The sequence below is a fragment of the Microcebus murinus genome, chromosome 4, assembly GCF_040939455.1.
Source record: "Microcebus murinus isolate Inina chromosome 4, M.murinus_Inina_mat1.0, whole genome shotgun sequence".
NCBI lineage: Eukaryota > Metazoa > Chordata > Mammalia > Primates > Cheirogaleidae > Microcebus > Microcebus murinus.
The window spans coordinates 45148455-45172555 of record NC_134107.1 but is presented as its reverse complement, the minus strand read 5'-3'; the positions used below and the strand labels follow the sequence as shown (position 1 = coordinate 45172555).

Below are 24101 nucleotides of genomic sequence, written 5' to 3'. Positions count from 1 at the left end.
TGTATAGCTGCTGAGTGTGGCTGTGTTCCAATAAAACTATCTACAAAAACAGGCAGTGGGTTGATTCAGCTGAGGGCTATTGTTTGCTGACCCCTTATCTAGACCTTAATAAACCAGTAAGTCTTGGCTCCCACATAGAGTTTACCCTTGAGTTTTCTCCATTCTCCTTAGTATCTCTTGGGAGTAAGTACTCTGCCTCCCTCTTCCTTTTTCTGAACATAATGAAGAACTTGCCTTTGTAGCTAATTGGCCAGTTGATGTTTTGTGGGATACTAGAAGAGGAAGTAAGGAGACAAAATGAAGTATTAAAAAAACAGAATCTATGCTTGATTTGGCAGCACCTATACTAAAATTGGAATGATACAGAGAAGATTAGCATGGTCCCTGATCAAGGATGACACATAAATTTGTGAAGCATTCCATAAAAAACAAAAGCAAAAAAGCCCAGAGTCTCCTTGATGCCATTTTCCCTCCTTGGAGTACCAGGAGCTATGGGGCAGGGTTCACATCAGCTGGTCCTCTGGGGTTGTTTGCCTTTTATTTCCTCCTGGACTCTAGCAAACTCATTTTGAGTTTCCTTTGAGCCAAAGGAAATCAAGGAATTTCCTAGGAATCAAGGAAATCAAAGAATCAATTACACCAAATTGAGCAATAGTGCCTTGAAGGCAGTGGCAGCAGTAATCAGACAGGGTTTCAAAGCTAATAGGGCTGAGGTGGGGGATGAGAGTGGAGGGGAAGGGAAATAAATTCTATTGAGCATCTCCTTTTCAGCACTTTACAAATAGCATTTGAACCCTTGTAGTGAGTTTAGATAGAGAAATTGAAACCAATACTTTATTAGACATTAACATACCACTTTATACTAGGCACCCTTTAACTGCTTTACAAATATAAACTCATTTAATCCTCATGACAACTACATGCCATGTGAACTACTATTACCTCCATTTTACAGATGGGAAAGCTATGCTGTGGAAAGAGATTAAGTAATTTGCTGGAGGATATTAGCTAATATGGGTAGAGCTGTTTTTTTTTTAAATCCAGGTAAACTGGATTGGTTATGCTTGTAACCACTATACATAACCTCTCAGAAAGATTCACACATTCCGCACTTGTTGAACAACTACTTTGCCAGAAAATGCACCAGGCCTACAGTTAGGTAACTTACTTCAGACCAGGCATGTGTATTACACAGTAGAGTCAGGATTGGAGCCCAATTCTGACTCCAAAGCCTGTGTACATCGTACAAGGGACTATACTTGTGTGTGTGTGTGTGTGTGTGTGTGTGTGTGTGAGAGAGAGAGAGAGAGAGAGAGAGAGAGACAGGGTCTTGCTGTGTCACCTAGACTGGAGTGCACTAATGTGGTCAGCTCACTGCAACCTCCAACTCCCAGGTTCAAGTGATCCTCCTGACTCAGCCTCCTGAGTTAGTAGCACTATAGGCACACACCACCATGCTGGGCTATTTTTTTTTTTTTTTTTTGTAGAGATGGGGTCTTAACTATGCTGCCCTGGCTACTGTGGAACTTCTAGGCTCGAGGGATCCTCCCACCTTGGCCTCTCAAAGTACTGGGTTTATAGGCATTAACCACTGCACCCAGCCAGGACTATGTTTTTTAGCTCTTCTCCCCATCAAGAGATTCCCCATCAGTGCTAAACCCCCAAGTTTTGGGTTTTACTTACCAAGTAAAGTGACATTTCTTTACACATCCCTCAGATGATAGCATGTTTCCAGGGCTCACCATCAACATTACTGTTTTTCTATACCACAAAACAATCCTTATTAGTATAAGAGCGGCTGTTCTCTGCTTTATATGCACATGGCATTCTGAAATATTTTCCTCAATTCTTTCTCCTGTCTACCTAAAGGAAAAAAAAAAAAGGAGGCAAATTTAGGAGCATAAAATGGAAGAACAAATCTTAGAGGAGCTGATTTGAGGAGATTTTAAGCTTTCTAAAAGGCCAATGAAGTTTTACATTTTTCCCAGCAAAAATCACCCAAACAAGATAGGAGGCGAACAGGGGGATCAAACATATTTTAAAAAGGGTTTTTCAGTCAATAAAAATAAAAGTAGGTCTTCCATTCAGTTTGTCTGGATGGAAACCTTTTCCAATTGTGTGTGTATATTAATTATTTAGGCATTTCAAAGGACCCCCAGTTTGGCCATTGCTGCATAAGACCATCCTGGGTTAGGCAGGTCCACTTTCCCTGATATTTACAAGAGGATGCCCCATAAATGCACGTAAATCCAGCTGGTGTTTCTAAGAGAATGCTCAGATTTTGAAGCTTGATTTCCTATAATTTAGGAACTTTTCAAAAGTGACCAAGGCGGGGAATGTGTTTAGGGTCAAAGTGTGCTGCTTATGAGCGTGATTCCTCTAGGTGTCACCCAAGAGTCATGAATAGCTCTTTTTTTTTTAAGTGTCTCACACTGTCTCTAACTGCCAAGTGGCAGCAGAGTGCTCAGGGTATGGGGGACCAGATTCACATATTGTACCCATCCAAGAGAATGTCCTTCTGATGAGGAATGCCTTATGAGTCTGCTTCACGTCCTGGGCCATAGCCCGGACACCTCTGCAAAGTCTCTAGTCACCTGGAATACTCCAATAGGTCAGAGGGAGCAAACTGCCTCTTTTCCTTGGGACAAGAGAACTCACCCTCATATAGTTTTCAGTTTGGAACTAATAGAAATTGATCACAAATGAAAAGCAAAGTATGAATATCAAACAGTAGAAAACAATTGCAATCTTAAAAGCATTCTAAGAAAAAGGAAACCACTGGTGTCAAACTGCCAGTCCCTTGAAACAAAACTACTGCTGTGAGACAGAGGTGAAAAAGCAAAAGTTCTGGCCGGGCGCGGTGGCTCACGCCTGTAATCCTAGCTCTCTGGGAGGCCGAGGCGGGTGGATTGCTCGAGGTCGGGAGTTCGAAACCAGCCTGAGCAAGAGCGAGATCCCATCTCTACTATAAATAGAAAGAAACTAATTGGCCAACTAATATATATAGAAAAAATTAGCCGGGCATGGTGGCTCATGCCTGTAGTCCCAGCTACTTGGGAGGCTGAGGCAGAAGGATTGCTTGAGCCCAGGAGTTTGAGGTTGCTATGAGCTAGGCTGACGCCATGGCACTCACTCTAGCCTAGGCAACAAAGCGAGACTCTGTCTCAAAAAAAAAAAAGCAAAAGTTCTATGCAGTACTCTGGGCCTGACCTTGACCTGAACCTCCAGTCTGAGGCAGAGGCAGAAAAACCTTAACCCAAGCCTTCAGCTGTGAGGTATAGGCAGAAATTTTTAAAAAGGCAGTTTTTTTCCTTGTAACTCAAATCTCTTACCCACAGAGTAAAGACAAAAAAGCCTCCATTCTCAAAAGTTTTGAAAGAACAGTCCAAATAAAGTCTAGACCTTTAACCAAAGAGTAGGATAAGGTCTAGATTTCAGTAGCAATCATCTATAACACCTGATGGGGCTTCCAAAGACAAACACAATGGGATCAGGATGGTACCAAGCACCACTTTTAGAAAAACACCAGGGCGAGTCACTCTGAATCCTGCAGGCTTATGCCAGATATGTCTACCTAAAGGAAAGAAAAAAGAAAACTGAGGCAAATTCATAAATAGAGAGTTTATTTGGGCCAAGTTTGAGAACTGCAACCCAGGAGCATAGATTCAAGTACCCTTGAAAATATGCTTTGATTAGCAGCATTTACAAGTGGTTTTTTCTTTTTTGTTTTTAGAGACATGATCTATGTTGCCCAGGCTAGAGTACAGTGGCTGTTCACAGGCATGGTCTCACTACTGATCAGCATAGAAGTTTTGACCTGCTCTCTTTCTGACCTGCGCTGGTTCACATCTCCTTAGGCAAATTGGCGCCCCCCCCATACCCTGGAGGTCACCATATTGATGCTGAATTTAGTGTAGACACCTGCTCAGCATAGCATACTATAGCCCAGAATTCAAGCGATCCTCCAGCCTTAGCTTCCTGAGTAGCTGGGACTACAGGTGCATGCCACCACACCTAGCATGAGTGAGTTTTTAAAGGAAAAGAAGAGGCAGTTCCTAAGTTGTTTACCAAAAATTTACATAAAAATAACATAAGCTACTGATTGGCTATACATTGTTCCTTGTATCATAAATTCCAGGAGTGTGAAGCTAATGGGTGACGAAACTATACAGGAAAAAAAAAGTGCCTTTAAACAACAGCCCCTGGGCATGTCTAGGGGTGGAATGGAGCCAGGGAGGCGTGACTGAAGTCCCACTCTCCTATCTCTCTGGCCAGATAAATTTTGCATACCTCTCTTAGCTCAGACTGCTCTGAGCTATTTTTCTTTCTCCTAATCTTGCATCTTGTTTAATCATTGTTTGCTCTATCCTAGTCTTTTCTTTTTCCTGTACTTCTGAATATTGCTGAGAATGCCCTCATTACCAAACTAGTGTTCATTATCCTTTTTCTTTCATTATATTGTTGGAGTAATTCAATCTTCCCATTTTTCAGGTTTTATTCATCTCCTTGGATTGCTATGAGTAATCCAGATATATTATTACCAGGTCTTTCAGGGTCTACCCTTAAAGGATCTATCCCAAATTTTAGTGCCTAATTCAGGCACTGTGTATTTGTCTGTACTAGATAATAGGTAATGAAAATGCACAAGACAGTTCCTGCCTTCAATGTGCTTACAGTCTAGTGTTTTCTACAACATTGGAAGGTGGTATCATATCCTGGTCTGATACTACTAATGATTACTAATGATACATAACCAATACCTAGGTAATAATAATATTTAACATGTTTTTCAAATTGAAATTTGGTTTTCCTACACCATAACCTCTGGAATATCCTTTCTTTCTCTAGTGCCTTTACTCTTCAATCTATCCCTGAATATGACTATTTTCCTTACATTTGGCTTTGCTATTACCCCCTCAATGGTGGCAGAGCCACAATGTTCTTGGACTTCAATGATAAGGTAGGTAGGTTGAGATTTTGATTTAAAGAAAATGGACAAGTGTTCTCTTCTCCTGAACCTCAAAAAGGAGCTTAAACTTGAGGTACTAGTCTAAGTATGTGGATGAATGGTGTTAGCAAAGATAACTGGGCTTGAAATCCAAAGACCTGAATTATAGTCACAGCTCAGCCACAAATCTGAGAATGGCTAACATTTGAACTTACAATGTACCAGTCATTTTTCTATTAATTTGTTATGCTGTAAGTGGGAGGCTACTATTATTATCTTAATTTTATAGACAAGGAAACGGGGGCACAGAACACTTAAATAACTTGCCCCAGTCATGGAGTTAGGGGCAAGTACAATCCAGTTTTGCAACAGAGGCAGTCTGGATCCACGTTGGTGCACTTAGTCACTAAAAGCTTTCATTGCTCACATACTATGCAGCAGTCTGTACCGTTTTTTGGGGGAATGTTATCCCATCCAATCGTTACTAACTCCTTAGATAGCTATAAAACCAATTTCTCAGCTGAAAAAAACGAATTGGCAGATTCAAGCTTTTAAAACAGCTTTGGGGTTCCAAAAGCGTCTGTAACACTCAAGCCACCCCTGTGCACCTTTGAGCCTGTTTCCTCATCTTTAAAATAAGGGATTGGAGTAGATGTCTCAGTTCCATGAGGGAGGATGTCTGTAGATGGGCGTGAGAGAAGGTGGGGTAAATACAGTCAAGGGACAGTCACGGGGGGGCCCCCGGCATAACGGGGGTAGGGTGCGGTTACAAATACGAGTAAGATTCCCGCCAAAGTGGAAGTCCAAGGTACTAGACTCGAGCTAGGCCTGTGGGCGACAATGTGCCTGACAGCCCTTCTCTGACCTGGTGGGCGCTGCAAGGCGCGGGCCAGCGGTCAGGAAGGAGGCGATCCCTGGGGTTCTGCCGGGTCTCAGAACGGCGCCTCACCCGCCCAAATCCCGTTCCACAGGCTTCCCCAGGAGAGCTAGGGAAGGAAGAGGCGCGGCCTCCCCCGCCCGCGTCGCGGAGCGCCACGTCCATACTGGCTCAGCCGCCTCCAGGCTCGCTCGCGTCGGCGTTCCACGCGGCCCTCCTCCCGGCTCCCGGGCGCGGCCTCGTCCCCACCCCCACCAATCGGAGCCCTCCGCGATCCCGATCCGGACCAATCAGCGGGGACCAGGGGGTGGGGGCTGTCGCCATGGCAGCAAAGAGGCGGGCTCGCGCGGTCGGCGGAGGGACTGAGCAAAGCAGCGGGCCCGGGGTTGGGAAGACCTGTCTGTGCGCTGTGGGCATTCGGCAGGCGGAGCCTCGCGCGCCGAGACCTGGCAAGGTAAGGCCGGCGGCCTCGAGGTGGGTGCGTCTGAGCGCGGCGAGAGGCTGGGGCAGATCCTGAGATAAGGTCTTCGCCTGCCCTGCCGGGGCAGCGAGGGTGGCGGGGGCCGCGCAGTGGGCGGGCACCGGTGGGGAGGGGGCTCCCAGCTCCAGCCTGAGGCACGGGGTTCCCTGTTGGGCTCCACTCGCCGCAGGGCACCCAAGCTTTCTTCTGGGCCGGTGAGGGTGGCTGGCACTTGGCGGGGAGCAGGCGCGGGTAGGTGCAGGACCCAGACCAGGGCGAGGTCCAGCCCGGTCTTGGCAGGTCGATGGGCGAGGGAGGTGCCCGCTGGTGAGGAGGGTATACCCAACAATTCCCGGCTGACGCTCCCCCGCGCCGCGGAGCGAAGCTAGGCCCGTGCATCCTGCTCTGCTGCCAGCCCTGTTAAGCCAGCAACCTCTGACACTGAGGAGAAAGTTCGTGTCAGTCATGGTATCCTTTTTCCTTAAGTGACCGATGAGGTGTGAGATGAGCCCTTTAGGTTTTAGGGGGTGAGAAGGAGTACTTCCTCATTGCACCTGCTAAGTGGTAACTCAGTGAGCAAATGTGGTTATTGTGGTTGGTGCTGGCAACGGTCTTAGATGGCAATTATTTTACAAAATCAGAGAGAGAGAGGGAGAGGATATAAGGGAATGAGAATGAGCATGAAAACATGAGCCATTATTCTGATTGTTGGGAAAGAGAACCTCTTGAAATTCTGTGTCCACTAAACTTGATGTATGTTTTACACAGTTGAATAAGTGCTGTGATCCAAGCCTTTTATTAAGGCTTCCTTAAATCCACGGATGAATATAAGCACTAAAAGATCTTACCTTGGCTTAGAAAAGGGTGGGGGGGAGTTTAAATGCAGATATTTCTAATAGTCAATTTTGTTTGAAGGAGATTGTGGACTTTCCTTATAGGAAAGTTTAAATAATTGATTGCTTTTAAGGAACGTTCTTGTTTTATAAAACTTGAACAAGTTCAACAAATGTTTAACAAATGTTTCAACAAATGTTTCTCAGTTAATAGGGTAAAAAATTAAAATAAAATCATAGAAATTTAGAACTAGAAATGAAACCTCAATATTACTTTCATTATTAGGGTAAACATGGAAACTTTCTGTTTCTCATCTTGGTCTTCAAACTCCTCATGATCTGGTTTAACTTTCTATTCTGAGTCAAAACATCATTTCTGTCTTCTTCTTGTGTTTACTCATGCTATTCTCTGTCTATCCTAATTTTACCCACCTTCTAAGGGTATAGTCAGTGTTGTGTTTATCTTTCTTTTGCTCTCCAAGGTATTTTACTGTTCGTATCACACATACTGTATATACCCTTTCAGCATACTTTTTTATTTTATTTATTTTATTATTATTATTATTATTATTTTTGAGACAGAGTCTCATTCTGTTCCCCGAGATAGAATGCCATGGCGTCAGCCTAGCTCACAGCAACCTCAAACTCCTGGGCTGAAGCGATCCGCCTGCCTCAGCCTCCTGAGTAGCTGGTACTACAGGCATGCACCACCATGCCCAGCTAATTTTTATATATATATATTTTTTTAGTTGTCCAACTAATTTCTTTCTATTTTTTTAGTAGGCTGGGGTCTCACTCTTGCTCAGGCTGGTCTCCTACTCCTGAGCTCAAATGATCCACCCTCCTCGGCCTCCCAGAGTGCTAGGATGACAGGCGTGAGCCATGGTGCCCGGCCTCAGCATACTTTTTGCTAAGTTGGTTTATGCTCTGTAAATATCAGTTGAAATGAAAAGCACAATTAAGGCAGTTAAGGTACTGTTCAAAATACTAGTAATTAATTATAGGTACTAATATAGAGTATCAATAACATGATCAATTTTAGCGTGTTTTTCTTTTAGCATATGTTGTGAATCTCTGTAGACGTACCAAACTAATTTTGCAGTAGTTAGAATAATATTGAGGTGTTTTCCACTTTCTAAGGCCCCTTTTGATGGCTGGGGTATATAAAATACCCTTTCAAGTAGCTGCAAGAATCAAGTGCAGGACTTTAAATGTGATGAAAACAATCCTTAAACTAGATAATCTTTTAAGTATTGTGAACAATTGAGTTAACTAGATTTGATATTATAGATAAGCATTTTCTATAATTAAAGATCTAGAAAGGGAAAATTTGCTATTTTAATGTTTAATACATGAAATTCATTTATAGACTTTAAAAAAGCAAGCTCCTAACAATTATAAATAACTTATTCAAGGAAAAACCTCAATCACTTTAACAACTTTCAATTTAAAAATTAAAAAAACTATGATGTGAAAAGTATATTCACTTAGAGTTTCATGGCCAGATTCCAATCCTAGGTCTGCCAAATGGTCTTGGCAAAGTCAGTTAACTTCCTTCTGCATTTATAACCTTTTATAAAAGTAGGGGATGAGTGAGATTACAGTAGTCCTTTCTTATCCTCTCGGGATACGTCCCAAGATACCCAGTGGATGCCTGAAGCTGGGGAGAGTATGGAACCCTATATATACTATGTTTTTTGCTATACTTACATACATACATACTTATGATAAAGTTTAATTTATAAATTAGGCACAGGAAGAGATTAGCAACAATAACTAATAAAATAGAATTGTAAGAGTATACTGTAATTAAAATTGTGTGAATGTGATCTCTCTCTCAAAATATCTTATTGTACTATACCATGGGTTACTAAAACCACAGAAAACAAAATCACAGATAAGGGGGGTACTGCTGTAATTCTAAGATAATTTCTGATCTCAGAATTCTCTGATTCTGAAATTCAAAATCAATCTAATGGAAATTGAGATAGTAGTTGCATGGTTTTATTTTTGGCAGAGCTTTCTGACATTGTGTTATAGTTATTCAAAGTTCAGTATATGTAAATAATAAAGACATTGTAATTTTATTGGATGATAGAGATGAGTAACAATATCTGTTTTTAATAAGCTTATTATCAAGGATACTGCAACCCCTTGTTAAGATCAAAACAAAGGAGATATTACAGTTTCCTTGATTGGTGTCCTTTTCTACAGATGTGGACATCAGAGACACTAAGATCATAGGATGTCTTAATCAGGGAAGGTTAGGAATCCAGCTCAGCTGGTCATATATCTGATATTTTATTTGAACCTTACTATTCTGTTGACCTTCATTTTCAAAGGGAAAAAATGGAGGTGAGCACCAGGTTACCTGTTACCCTTGTCACTACTGTCAATGAGAAACTCAGAAGCCATTTATTTTTCTTCCCTCACCCCTTACCCCTGTAAGAATTATTAAAAAATCTTTTTTTGTTTTATTTTTTTCAGGGACAGGGTCTCGTTCTGCTGCCCAGGATAGGGTGCAGTACTTGATCATAACTCACTGCAGCCTTGAACTCCTGGGCTTAAGTGGTCCTTTTGCCTTAGCTTCCTGAGTAGCTGGAACTACAGGTATGGGCCACCATGCCTGGCTAATTTTTTGTTATTATTTTTTGTAGAGACAAGGTCTTGTTATGTTGCCCAGGTTGGTCTCAAACTCCTGGCCTCAAAGGATCCTCCTGCCTCAACCTCCCACAGTGGTGAGATTATAGGCCAGAGCCACCTCTCCCGACCCCCTGTAAGAAGTATGACATTGGCTGGGAGTGGTGGCTCACGCCTGTAATCCCAGCACTCTGGGAGGCCGAGACAAGAGGATCCTTTGAGCTCAGGAGTTCGAGACCAGCCTGAGCAAGAGCGAGACCCTGTCTCTGCTAAAAATAGAAAGAAATTACTTGGACAGATAAAAATATATAGAAAAATTAGCCGGTCGTGGTGACACATGCCTGTAGTCCCAGCTACTCGGGAGGCTGAGGAAGAAGGATTGCTTGAGCCCAGGAGTTTGAGGTTGCTGTGAGCTAGGCTGACGCCAAGGCACTCTAGCCTGGGCAACAAAGTGAGACTCTGTCTCAAAAAAAAAATAAATAAATAAAAAAGAATTATGACATTGACAGTAAGAAGAAGCAACCCAAGTTTCCTTGCTCCAGGCAGTATCTTGGAGAAAGAAACCTGAGTCTCTTGCTACAGCTCTGTAATAATGGCTGAGAGGAGGAGATTGTATTCCCTTCATGTTGGATATATTCCTTTTATTGGTCTATAGGTGTATCAGGGCTTCGGCTATGGCAGTGTTCAGAGGAGAGCTCAAATGTGGCCTCTCAAAAGGGACTTTTATTTCTTTCTTTATTTTTTTATTTTTATATTTGAAGTGGAGAGAGTGGAGAGCAGGGTCCAATTTCCTTTTTTTTGAAGCAGAGTCTTGCTCTGTCACGCTGGGTAGAGTGAAGTGGGGTTATTCTAGTTGTAGCTCACTACAACCTCAAACTTCTGGGCTTAAGTGATCCTCCTGACTCAGCCATCCGAGTAGCTGGGACTACAGGCACATACCACCACGCCTGGCTAATTTTTTCTATTTTTAGTAGAAATGGGGTCTCACTCTTGCTTAGGCTGGTCTGGAACTCCTGAGCTCAATCAATCCTCCTTTTTTGACCTCCCAGGGTGCTAGGATTACACGTGTGAGCCACCTCGCCCAGCCTCAATTGTGACTTTTAAAGGTTGTATGTTAAATTAATCTTGCTTTTTAAGTTCTATAACTTTGAGTGTTTATTATATAGTAATTTTTCATATTTCAAATCATGAATTTCATATTTCTCCATATATTTTAAGACAAGAAAAGGCATTACTATTTATTGAGCACTTACTCTTATTATGCACTGTGCTAGTTACTTTGTACTCATTCTTATTTTCATGCTGTTAAGAAACCTATAGAGATATATTAGTTCAATTTTATAGGTAGGAAGATCAGGACTCAGAGGGGCAGGTAGCTTGCCAGTAAATGGGAAAAATTAGGATTCAATCTGCTGTTTGTTTATTTGTTATAGTGCTGTGTTAAGAAAAGTCATGGCCAGGCGCAGTGGCTCATACCTGTAATCCTAGCACTCTAGGAGGCCGAGGCAGGCGGGTGGATTGCTCAAGGTCAGGAGTTCGAAACCAGCCTGAGCAAGACCCCGTCTCTACTAAAAATAGAAAGAAACTAATTGACCAACTAAAAAAATATATATATATACCAAAAAAAAAAAAAAATTAGGTGGCCATGGTGGCGCATGCCTGTAGTCCCAGTGATTTGGGAGGCTGAGGCAGTAGGATTGCTTGCTCCCAGGAGATTGAGGCTGCTGTGAGCTAGGCTGACACCACGGCACTCACTCTAGCCTGAGCAACAAAGTGAGACTCTGTCTCAAAAAAAAAAAAAGAAAAGTCATATACCTTTCTCAAATATAATATGTACATAATTACTCTCCTACGTAGATGATTTTATGTTAAATGTACCATATAAGAAAGAAATATGTGTTCTTAAAACTCAGAAATATTTCATTTACTTGTTTTCTTTACAGACTACTTAGAAATAATTGATTATGTTTGCCAATGAGTTTGCATTTGAGCTAACTGCCTTGTAGTTTGCAGTTAATGTAGTACAGTTTCAAAAAAGAATTTGAAATGTTTCATCTCATTACTGACCTCAGTGACAGAGTAGGACCAAAGTTAATTTTTAAAAAGTGGTGGTAAAGAAAGACTCCAGTTAAGTACTTAGCAGGAAATGTTACCCTATATCTTGAAGACTTATTGCTGAGAAAAATAAGCTTTCGATCTGAGTTCCTCCTAAGTTATTTCAGAGGAGAGCAATGTGGTAAAACTTAAGCAAAATAAATCAGTATCTTTGTTTATGCTGGTCTTTGATTCTGTTTATTTCATGTATTTGTCTCCTCTCCCTCCTGGAATATGATATAATTTAGTCTCCTTCCACATTCTAAAAATTTGGTACTTTTTCTTTTCACATTATATGGCAAATGCACACAGTATTATATGCCATTAACAGTATAATAAGGCTAACTAAATTTATGCTTATATTTAATCTGTCTTTTTATTTCTCTCTCTCTCTTTTTTTTTTACATTTAGAACCTGTTAAAAGTCAGTTTTTAGTGAAAAATATTGGGCTAGAAGCCAAAACCCACTTCTTCGCTAATTTGATATTGTGCAAGTCATTTTAGCTCTCTGGATTTCAGTTGCTTCATCTGTAAAAAGGAAATACAAATTCTTTACTGGCATGAAGGTAAGTGCTCAGTTAAGAATTGCATTTGCTTGCAAAAAACCCATCACTGATAATACCACTAACAAAACACAAAAAAGGAAAAACCAAAAACAGACATGTTGCTGGCTTAAACACACTATATATATTTTCCCCCCCACTCCCCACAATATTTATTTTTTTATATAAAATAATTCTTGAAGTAGACAGTCTAGGATATGTATAGTGGCTTCATAAAGTCAGAGACCTAAGCTTCTTTCATTTCTTTGATTTGCTATTCGTAAGCAGTGGCACTGGTTCTCATAGTCCAAAATAGCTGTCAGAGCTCTGGCCATCACAGCCAAGTTCCAGGTAGCAAGGCAAAGGCAAAGAAGGATGCATCATCTTTCTTTAAGGAGACTTCCTGAACCAAAGCTCAGGCTACAAGGAAGCAGGGAAATGTAGCTGGATGTATGGCTGCCCTCAATAAAATTGGGCTTTTGTTACTGAGGAGGAAGGGAAGATTTGGATATTGGTAGGCGAATAGAAGTCTCTGTCACAGTATGAATCTTTTTTCTCTTTCATCTCTGAAATATGTAAACTATGATAACCATTCATATAAGCTTCAGTTATTTGCCGTGGCAAGGCTTTAAGTCTGACTACAGAAGGAAATAACCCGCATTTAATAAATTGTGTTTCTGTTTTTATTTATAGCCCTTAATTCATTATAGAAGCTTTTCTGTCTTGTTTGGGGATTTGTTCTGGTTATGTTTTTAAATTATCCATAAATGCTTTATAGATGTTTGTTGTGCAATTTATGGTTGTGTTAAAAAGAGCTAACATTTATTGAGCCACTTGCTGTAAGCAAGGCATTAAAATGACAGAGATAAGTTATCCTAAGGGTATCACCTAACTAATTATCAGGAAGTAAATTTATGTTGAAAGTACGTATAATCCATCTAGAGATACATTTAAGTTTAGTATGATCACATGATGCACACTTTTGCCTTCCTTGCTAGTTAAAAGTAGGTGTTTTTCTTTTTTTAACCACTTAACTGTTACTTGTCTTGAAATTCCTCATACTGTTAGTTCTTGCTTATTTCCTTCCAGACTTTTGTTTGTAAATATTATGTAAGTATACCCTATACTTGTCATGTTTAATGGTTAAGTTGTCACTGTTTATGTTAAAAAAGTGAATTGAAATAAACAGCTACAGGAAAAGGAAACTAAAATTTAGGGGATGGAAATTGGAGTGAGAAAGAATCTAAAGATTCAGTCAATCTTTTAGTCTTACCTCCCTTTTAAGGAGCAAGTTACAATTCTATTTCTACAAAGCAGATGTTTATTTTTGCAAGTTTTTACATTTTTCCTTATGTCATGTAGACACAAAGTACAGTAATTCTTTTGTTATTAGTGCTTTGATTTCCTTTTTTTCCAATCTAGAACCATTGGCCCCAAATAAAATAATCAGGAACATACGACTATAAAAAGAGCATAGTTTTTTGGTTTTTTTTTTTTTTTTTTTTTGAGACAGAGTCTCACTCCATTGCCCTGAGTAGAGTGCCGTGGCGTCAGCCTAGCTCACAGCAACCTCAAACTCCTGGGCTCCAGTGATCCTCCTGCCTCAGCCTGCCAAGTAGCTGGGACTACATACAGGTTTGTGTACCACCACGCCTGGCTATTTTTTTCTTTTTAATTTTTAGTAGAGACAGGGTCTCACTCTTGCTCAGACTGGTCTCGAATTCCTGAGCTCAAGGGATTCTCCCACCTCAGCCTCCCAGAGTGCCAGGATTAAAGGTGTGAGCCACCCTGCCCAGGCCCTAGTTTTGTTTTTAAGAGACATTTAACATTGTAAGTCACCTGACTGGAAATGTCTATTTGCTGAATACCACTTTAATGCCTTTTAATTTTTTTTTTTTTTTTTTGAGACAGAGTTGCCCAGGCTAGAGTGAGTGCCATGGCATCAGCCTAGCTCACAGCAACCTCAAACTCCCGGGCTTAAGCAATCCTACTGCCTCAGCTTCCTGAGAGTAGCTGGGACTACAGGCATGCACCACCATGCCCAGCTAATTTTTTCTATATATATTAGTTTGCCAATTAATTTCTTTCTATTTTTAGTAGAGATGGGGTCTCGTTCTTGCTCAGGCTGGTTTTGAACTCCTGACCTTGAGCAATCCTCCCGCCTCAGAGGAGTGCTGAGATTACAGAGTGCTAGGATTACAGGCATGAGCCACCACACCCAGCCTAAATTTTTTTTTTTTTTTTTTTTTTTGAGACAGAGTCTTGCTTTGTTGCACAGGCTAGAGTGAGTGCCGTGGCATCAGCCTAGCTCACAGCAACCTCAAACTCCTGGGCTCAAGCAATCCTCCTGCCTCAGCCTCCCGAGTAGCTGGGACTACAGGCATGCGCTGCCATGCCCTGCTAATTTTTTTCTGTATATATTAGTTGGCCAATTAATTTCTTTCTATTTATAGTAGAGACGGGTCTCACTCTTGCTCAGGCTGGTTTTGAACTCCTGACCTCGAGCAATCCGCCCGCCTCGGCCTCCCAGAGTGCTAGGATTACAGGCGTGAGCCACCACGCCCAGCCCTAAATTTTTTTAATTAACAGAAAAGGATCATGCTATGCATTATTTTGTAAGCAGCTTTTTTCAGGTTGCAATTGCTTATTTAATAGCCTACATTCCTCACTAGATTGAAGCTGTAGGAGGGTAGTGTCCATCTCTATCTCACTTACCTTTGTCTTCCAGCATAATATCTGGTACCTAGTGGGTACTTAATACATAAATATTTGTTCAATAAATAAATAAATACAACAAATTAAAGAAAACATACTTCAGCCTTAAATTGAAAAGGAAGAGGAACAAAAGAAGAGGGTTGAGGGAGGGAGAAGATACATGGGAACAGAGACCATTTGCAAGGCAAGAGAGAAGACAGACTAGTTTCAGTTTTCTGTGCTCTTTTCACACCTCTTACCTGTGATCATTATTTTTAACCATTTTTGGGATATCGTGCCCCACAATCAAAACAGGAAAACATCATACATGTGTATACAAACATGCACAAACCTAATCTGTGTAACTACTGACATGAACCAATAGCTAAGAAATCTGCCTCTGTGTATGAGTGGGAATTTTGATTTGGTGGAGCCAGGGGAAGAAAGATAAGTTTCCTTTTAGGATTTGGTAATTTAGGGAAATTGTTTTCTATCCACTGAATACTAGGAGAAACTTAAGAACTCTGCTTGCTTTGTAATTTTGCCTGAGACTCCAATGCCTTTGGGGTCAGTGTGTTCCATGCTGTCTTGAGATGACCGTGATTTAGAATTTAACATCATCCTACTTTAGAGAGTAAATTATTAGCCTGTCCTGGTTGTTTGGATCACTCTCCTGTTTCAGTGTTTCCTCTTTAGTTCTGTACATTTTCTTACAAAAGAAGAAGGTAGTAAAAAAAAGAAGATGGCCATTCTTACTGACCTGATAGTGGAAGGAAAGTAGGTTGGTTCCTCCCTTCTTCCCATTGCCTCTCCTTATAACTCACCTCTCCCTCTCTGGTATGGATATTTGTAGAGTTTCCAGTTCATGAAAATGTGTAAACCTCTGACATATTTGACATTATCTTGGTATTTAAAGAGATTTTTGTGTTATTACTTTTCTACCTAATGTTCTAGAACACTTTGCATTTCTTTTGTTACGAGAACATTTGACATTTTTTGAGGCCTTATTAAGGAGTAAATGTTTAAGTTGATTGTCCTAGTTATGTCTAGAATAAACACTAACAAATTAGAAACCAGTAGTGGGTAGAAAGTATATTAAAAACATTCTTCATTAATCAAAAACAAATAAATGAAGAAAGCAAGAAAGAGGAAATAAATATTAAAGAGGCAGGATAAATAGCCCTAGAGAAGGGAGTAGATTTAAAACTCAAAATATAGTATTTCGTTGACTTTAAGAGTCCATTGACATTAAAACACACCATTATATGCCATGTAGAAAAAATGCTGCCAGTTAAACTATGGCATTGTGTTTTATCACAGTTCTGTTTTATGTTTACTGAAAGTGTTTTTAGATTAATTTAGACATATTGTCGACTTTTCTCACATGTTTTTTGTGCACACATAAATTAAGAGTGAAAAAAATTGATTAAGGTATCCCTAAGTCCTCTTCATGTTCATAGTCTGAGTCTTTGAAAACATTCTTGAACTGTCAACATCTGTGTTTTCCCATATAACATTGTTCTCTCTACCAAGGAGAGGGAGAGAGAACAAGATCCTTTGCCTGAGATTTTCTTCCAAGCTTTCTACACTCATTTGGCAAACTTTGATGCTGATGCTTTCTTCTGGATTTTATCAGAAAATGACAATAAAAAGTTTTCAGATGTATATTCTTTCCCCAGACTTTCCTTGTTGACTAAAAAGCTTTGGACAGTTGGCCAGACATGGCATCAGGAATAACACCAAATTGTATTACTTTTCAGGTAACTTGCTCTTTATTTAGATACACCTTCTCAGAATGCATCAAGAACTAAATTAAGGCCAGGTGGGGTGGTTCACGTCTGTAATCCTAGCACTCTGGGAGGCTGAGGCGGGTGGATCGCTCGAGGTCAGGAGTTGGAAACCAGCCTGAGCAAGAGCGAGACCCCGTCTCTACTAAAAATAGAGAGAAATTAATTGGCCAACTAAAAATATATAGAAAAAATTAACTGGCATGGTGGTGCATGCCTGTAGTCCCAGCTACTTGGGAGGCTGAGGCAGAAGGATCGCTTGAGCCCAGGAGTTTGAGGTTGCTGTGAGCTAGGCTGATGCTAGCCTGGGTAAGAGAGTAAGACTCTAGCCTGGGTAAGAGAGTAAGACTCTGTCTCAAAAAAAAAGAAAAGAACTAAACTAACACAGTTGGCAGGTTATGTAGGGCCCCTCAACATTCAAACCAGGTTTAGCTACTCTTTCTTTAGCTCAGCTATCATCCATGTCTCCACCACTTTGGCTGCTTTTTTTTTTCTTTTTTTTTTGAGACAGTCTCGCTTTGTTGCCCAGGCTAGAGTGAGTGCCATGGCGTCAGCCTAGCTCACAGCAACCTCAAACTCCTGGGCTCAAGCAATCCTTCTGCCTCAGCCTCCCGAGTAGCTGGGACTACAGGCATGTATTACCATGCCTGGCTAATTTCTTTATATATATTAGTTGGCCAATTAATTTATTCCTGTTTATAGTAGAGACAGGGTCTTGCTCTTGCTCAGGCTGGTTTTGAACTCCTGACCTCGAGCAATCCGCCTGCCTCGGCCTCCCAGAGTCCTAGGATTACAGGCATGAGCCACTGCGCAGGGCCTTGGCTGCTTTTCTAAATGCATACATTAACATATTTGGGAGATCATTTTTGTAGTTTAAAATTTAGTATGGCAGCAAAATTTTGTCCATAGTCATTTATGATGGTGTTGCTGTGATATGCTATTTTCTGGTCCATTCTCTTATATCAATCTCTTTAGCACATTTGATATCAATGTACCATTTTGAGCCAACATCAGGATTTTGTTAGCATTGCCTGTTGACTAAGCTCAGCTTATTTTTTCCTTAAATTACATGTGGCTAGAATTTACGCAGCTTCTGTTCAGTTTTAGCAGGAAGTTTCTTACTCTCTTTTTTTATTGGTCATGTGTCATTGTGCATAGTAGGAAGTTTCTGACAAATCGATTTTTGCCTTAATGATGCACAAGTCCATCAATTCAGTATCATGTTCCTTGAAATTTTTTGTTTATTGGAGGCATCGTCAGTTTCTTTCTTTTTTTTGTGACAGAGCCTCACTGTGTTGCCCGGGCTAGAGTACCATGGCATCAGCCTAGCTCACAGCAACCTCAAACTCCTGGGCTCAAGTAGTCCTTCTGCCTCAGCCTCCCAAGTAGCTGGGACTACAGTCATGTGCCACCATGCCCTGCTAATTTTTTCTACATATCTTCAGTTGTCCAGCTATTTTCTTTCTATTTTTAGTAGAGATGAGGTCTCACTCTTGCTCAGGCTGGTCTCAAACTCCTGACCTCAAGCAGTCCTCCTGCCTGGCTTCCCAGAGTTCTAGGATTATAAGCGTGAGCCACTGTGCCCTGCCTTGGTAGTTGATTTTATTGTTAATCTTTGTATCTCAGTGCCTAGAAGTGCTACTTGTTCTACCAATATAATTTTAAACTGGCTGAATAAGCAATATTTAGTTTTAAGGCATTTATAAATCATATAACTTAATTATTTTAAACAGTTGGTGGTGTGAGTACAAGCAATTTTATTAGTATTCCTGATTAGGTAACAAAATATGTATACTCAAAAGAATAAATAGGTAATAGAGCTTAAGTGCTTAAAGAATAAATGCTTTAACTTATGAGGTGAAGTTAAATTCTGTTATTAAAAAATTCCCTCTGGGGGATGGTCATGCTAGAGACTCAGACTTGTGGGGGGAGGAGGGGAAAAGGGCATTTATTGAAACCTTAAAATCTGTACCCCCATAATATGCTGAAATTAAAAAAAATAGATTAAAGAAATTCCTTTATTTTTATAAATGAGAAAGCTGAAGTGGGAAAAGTTAATTAACCTGTGATCATGTAGCAAGTGAATGGTACAGCTGGAATTAGAATACAGACCTAAATTTCATTCTGTCTTACTCTAAGGTACAAAACCCATTTTCTATTCCTTAAGAATCCAGATTTACTTTTGAGATAAACATTTTCTTTTTCTCTCACTGTAGGTGAGGCTGGTAAAGAATAGAGCAAGGAGAGGCAATATGTTCTGGGGCAGTGGTTCTCAAATGGTTAGCATGTGTCAGAATCGCTTATAGGCTTGTTATAACATAGCTTGTGGGGGCCCCTGTCCCCAGAGTCTCTGATTTAAAAGATGGAGTAGGCCTTGGCAATACGTATTTCTAACAAATTCCCAGGTGATACTAATGCTGCTGGCCCAGGGATCACACTTTGAGAATCTTTGCTTAAAAGCAGACATCTTTGGAGTCAGTCAGTCCCAGGTCTAAATCCTGCCTCTATGACTTACTGCTGTGTGACCTAAATCAAGCTTTTTCGGTGATATGTTTCAGTTTCCTGTATTTTAAAATGAGGAGATTAATATTAATTTCAGAAGGTCATTGTAAAACTTAAATGATTTAATTATAAAAAAATGTTTAGCAATACTGCTTGGTACATAGTAAACACTCAATAGATGGTTTCTATTGTTATTTATAATAAGTCTAGGGATCAATGAAATCTTTATGAACCATAAATTCAGTGTTTTGGAGTAGGTTCCCATAAACTTTTTGTGACATTTTCACTTTGTAGTGTTGTTAGGACACACATACCCATTCGTGTATATAAACACATTCCTCCCTTGACTTGCCCTCTTATTTATGGTAGACTTGGCAGAAGAGTGAGACAGCAGCAGAAGTGACCAGAACACATGGGAGAATATGGAGAGATTAGAACATTCATATATTATTGGTGGAAGTGTAAAATGGTACAGCTGCTTTGGAAAAGATTGGCAGTTCCTCAAAAAGTTAAACATAGAGTTATCAAACTGATCCAGCCTCTCAAAAAGTTAAACATAGAGTTATCAAACTGATCCAGCCGTTCTACACCCAGGGTATATAAGTAAAAGAATTGAAAAGAATTTGGAGATAACCTCAAACAGCTAGAAATAGAAATACCATTTGACCCTGCAATAGCATCTACCCCAAAGAACATAAGACATTCTATTATAAAGACATCTGTACCCGAATGTTTATAGCAGCACAATTCACTATTGCAAGATCATGGAAACAACCCAAGTGCCCGTCAATTCATGAGTGGATGATTAAGATGTGGTATATGCTCACAATGGAATATTACTCAATCCTAAGAAATGACTGTGAGCTAGCACCGTTTATGCTATCCTGGATTAAGCTTAAGCCCGTTATCCAAAGCGACGCGACACAAGACATGGAAAATGGGCCCCACATCTACTCACCATCAAATTGGTACTGACTGATTATAACTATGGTTTTCAAATGGCGGCAATGCTCACCAGGGATTGGGGGGGGCGCCAATTTTAGGGAGGTGGCGAGCACTTTGGAGGGGAAGGGCGTAACTCTAACCCTTCTTAGGGAGAGCCAAAGATATACAATGTAACCAAAATGTCAAAAAAAACCCCAAACAACTTTTTATCAGGTGGTGGGCAGGCGGGAGAGGGGAGGAGGAAAGGGGCGTATGCTTTCATAACGTGTGTGGTGCCACCGGGGGATTGGACACATAGGGGGAGGAAGGGGGGGCAGGGGCAATATTTGTAACCCTAACAATATTTGTACCTCCATAATATGATGAAATAAAAGGAAAAAAAAAAGAATTGGAAACATGTTAACACAATAACATGAACACAAATGTTTAGTGCATCATTATTCAAAACTGCCTGAAACAATATTGCATGACCAGCAGTCTAGCTCTTCCTCTTACTTCAATACCACTACATCTCACTTGATATTTTGTTGACCTATTTATTTGAAAAATCTTTAACAAATGACTATTGGCTATGATAAAATAATTAAACAAGGTTAAGAGAATATTTGTAGTTCGTTATTTGTCTTTTTAATCAATAATAATTTATTGATTAAACCTAATTTATTTTCAAAATTAGGTTGAAACTAAATTAAATATATACAGAAATAGTTTTGACTCCCCAATATTTTATTTTTTTTTTATTTTTTTATTTTTTTCTTTTTTTTAAAAACTCCTGGAATTGATATCCCCAATATTTTAATTGAGAAAAAATATATAGTTTTTTGTTACCTTCTCATTTCCTAATATTGGACTATTTATTTTTTAAAATTTTGGGTCTCTCATTACCATCTTTATTTAAAGCTTTTGTAATTAACCAAATGTTTTCTTATATGTAAACAGTTTAAAATTTTTTTTCCTGTCTTTTTAATTTTGCCTGAAATGTATTTCTCTTCTGATTTTTTTTTAGCGATCTATTTTAAACATTTTTTTGGATAAGTTATAATTTATTTTTCCCCCTTTCCTAGAAATTTTTTGTTGTATTAATCCTCTTGAGATTGAATATGTTACTAATGTGACATTGGGAATGCATGTATACAGTTTTAAAACATCTTTTCAGGACTTTACTGTAATTATTACTTCATTTCAGATGAGGTGGAGGACCATCCTACTACAATATTGTATTCTCTTGGTTACATGTCTACTTACTGCTCTTCAAGCTGTGCCTATAGATATAGACAAGACAAAAGTACAGAATATTCACCCTGTGGAAAGCGCAAAGATAGAACCACCAGTAAGTGAAAAGAAGTGAAATGGGAGGAATTATAACTAAATGAAATGGAATGAGGTGAAATTATAACTACATGAAGTGAAATGGAAGGAATTATAACTAAAATATTACTAATATATATTACTTATAAAACTGCACATTTAGGGACTATTTCTGAAATAGCAAAGAGTATTGGACAAGCATATGCTGTTTAAGATTAGATAATGTTTATTTAATATAGCTAGTATATTAGTACACAGAAGAATTAATCATAATGCATTACCAACATAGGGCTAAACAGCCAAGAAAACACTGTATTATATTCAAAGGAGAGAAGATGACAATGGGGAGAACAAATTAATATCATTGGTTAAATCTTCATTGTCTAAAGCAAACAGAAAATCTACCTTTACGTAACAATAAAGCATAGTATTGGTTATGATACAAAACTATTTGAAAAATACATTTTTACTTTGTCGAAATTATCAAAGTGGATATTTCTCAATGCTGTTTTGCTAGAAATTGTTCAGGATTGAGATCTTTAGATTCAGACAAGGAAAAACTTTCAGAAGCATTACTGTTTGTTTCTTAATTTGAAGGATACTGGACTTTATTATGATGAATATCTCAAGCAAGTGATTGATGTGCTGGAAACAGACCAACATTTCAGAGAAAAGCTCCAGAAAGCAGATGTAGAGGAAATAAAGGTAAATGTCATTAAATAATTACATAGCAAACATTTGAACATGTCAGGCACTGAGCTAAGTACTAGGGATGCAAAGATGAAACTTATTGCCAGCACTTAAGAAACCCTCAGTGGGAAATCATATCCAGAAGTAGATTATTAGGATGGATAAATGATGAATATATAATATATTATAGACATATAGAGGACAGATATAATCTGTGAAGCAGTGGGGACAGGTGGGAAATCATCCTTCCTGATAGAGATTATGCCAGAGCTTAAAGATGTAACTGAGAAAAGGAGAGGGACTAGGAGGCATCCCACACAAAGGTGCAAGGGTACAGAGATAAGAGGTATATAGGAAACGGAAAGTAGTAACTGTTGCTGGAACCCAGACTGGGAAGTGGAAGGCATGAATGCCCAAAAGATGAGGTTGGAAGAATCCTTGGCTAGGTAACAAAGGGCCTTATGTATCATATTAAGGGGCTTGGATTATCATCTGAGGACAGCAGGGAGCCATTCAAAGGTTTAGAATAGGTTAGGTTCTGGTGTTTTAATCAGGTCCAGATTAACAGAATAGATAATGGGCTGTATCTTATGTCAGCAGGGAAACGTAACCATTTGCCTCTGTCCTAAGGACCCTATTAGATATAACCCTAGCTGTTGATAGCTCTTTAGTACTCATAATAAATAAAGGAGTTATAAAGATCTGACAGAGATTCTTTTAAAGCTGTTTCTTGAAGGGAAATGAATCAGTTTACTGGGTTTATTATAGACTCTGAGCAAACAAAAAAAAATCCAGTTAATTTTAAACTTTAGGTTATGCCTCCTAGAACAGTTTTGTTTGCTTATGTTACCTTTTGTTTATTTGTTTGCTTTTGACTTTCCTAAAAAATTATCTTGAATTTTTCTAGAGAACCGTGTTTGAAGGAATCATTGAACATCACACATCCTTTTTATTTTAGTCTCTATCCCTAGTGTGTGCTTCTTTGAAGGACTGACTCCCATCAGGTTGTGGTATCTGTTGGAGCTTTTGTATGGCTTTGAGTTCACAGCTCTCCTTTTGGAAACTGTGAACTGCTTTGGGGAAAAGGTAGCAGTGTTATGCCAGTAATTCCCCTGAATTTGAGGGCAATTTGTCTTTGAGGACAATCTTGTTCTTCCTCTGAAAGATTAATTTGACTTGAGGAACTAATTTCCTAGGGTGAATGATATTTAATGTAGAACTTTCAATGTCTCCTATCTAGCTGAAATTAGGATTAAGAACATTATTTGGGGGTAATATAGAAAATGTGGGCCATGGGAGGTGCTATATAGAGATATTCAGGGAAAAGAAGACATTAGCTTCCTGGCTTGGTGCACGGATTTATTTTATAACTGTTTCTCCATAAAACAAAAAACAAAACAAGATAAACCCATACACACACCAAAACAAAACCAAAATGAAGTTAAACAATTATCCAATGAAAAAGAAACAAGAATAAAAATAGACAGTAAAACCCAAACCCAACCAAATTCATCACAAATAGCCAAGCAAAGATTCTTGTCTGAGAGGAAAAAAAAAAAAGTTAGAATTTACCCTTTCTTATTTAGCCAAGCATTTTGATAGGAGAATTATACTCCATTTCTTCACTTCCCAAACATTCCCAAACTGGAGAGAGTATGGCTTTGCCCTCACTGCTCCACTCAGTATACTCTCACGGAGAGTGCCAGTGACTTCTTAATTGCCAAGCCTAGTGAACACTGTAGCATCTTTTATTCTTCATCTTACTGGGCTCCTTTTTTTATC

The 24101-nt window shown here is 39.5% G+C and overlaps 1 protein-coding gene and 1 non-coding gene across 4 annotated transcripts in view; both read left to right on the top strand.

Annotated features, from left to right (window-relative positions):
* Positions 1-322: 322 nt before the first annotated feature.
* On the top strand, positions 323-429 carry LOC142870744 (U6 spliceosomal RNA). Its single transcript, XR_012919089.1, has one exon. It is a non-coding gene; the product is annotated as a U6 spliceosomal RNA (small nuclear RNA).
* Positions 430-6137: 5708 nt separating this feature from the next.
* The window catches only part of NUCB2 (nucleobindin 2), a 31439-nt gene continuing 13475 nt past the window's right edge, over positions 6138-24101 (top strand). The window contains exons 1-5 of one of the 3 annotated variants that reach the window (XM_012780668.3): positions 6180-6279; positions 9606-9728; positions 12264-12417; positions 21508-21651; positions 22227-22334. In XM_012780668.3, the coding sequence (XP_012636122.1) occupies positions 12412-12417; positions 21508-21651; positions 22227-22334 (258 nt within the window). In that variant the 5' untranslated portion in view covers positions 6180-6279; positions 9606-9728; positions 12264-12411. Of the gene's footprint in view, positions 6280-9605; positions 9729-12263; positions 12418-21507; positions 21652-22226; positions 22335-24101 lie in introns of all 3 variants that reach the window. The other 2 variants (XM_012780667.3, XM_012780666.3) reach the window with 2 other exon arrangements.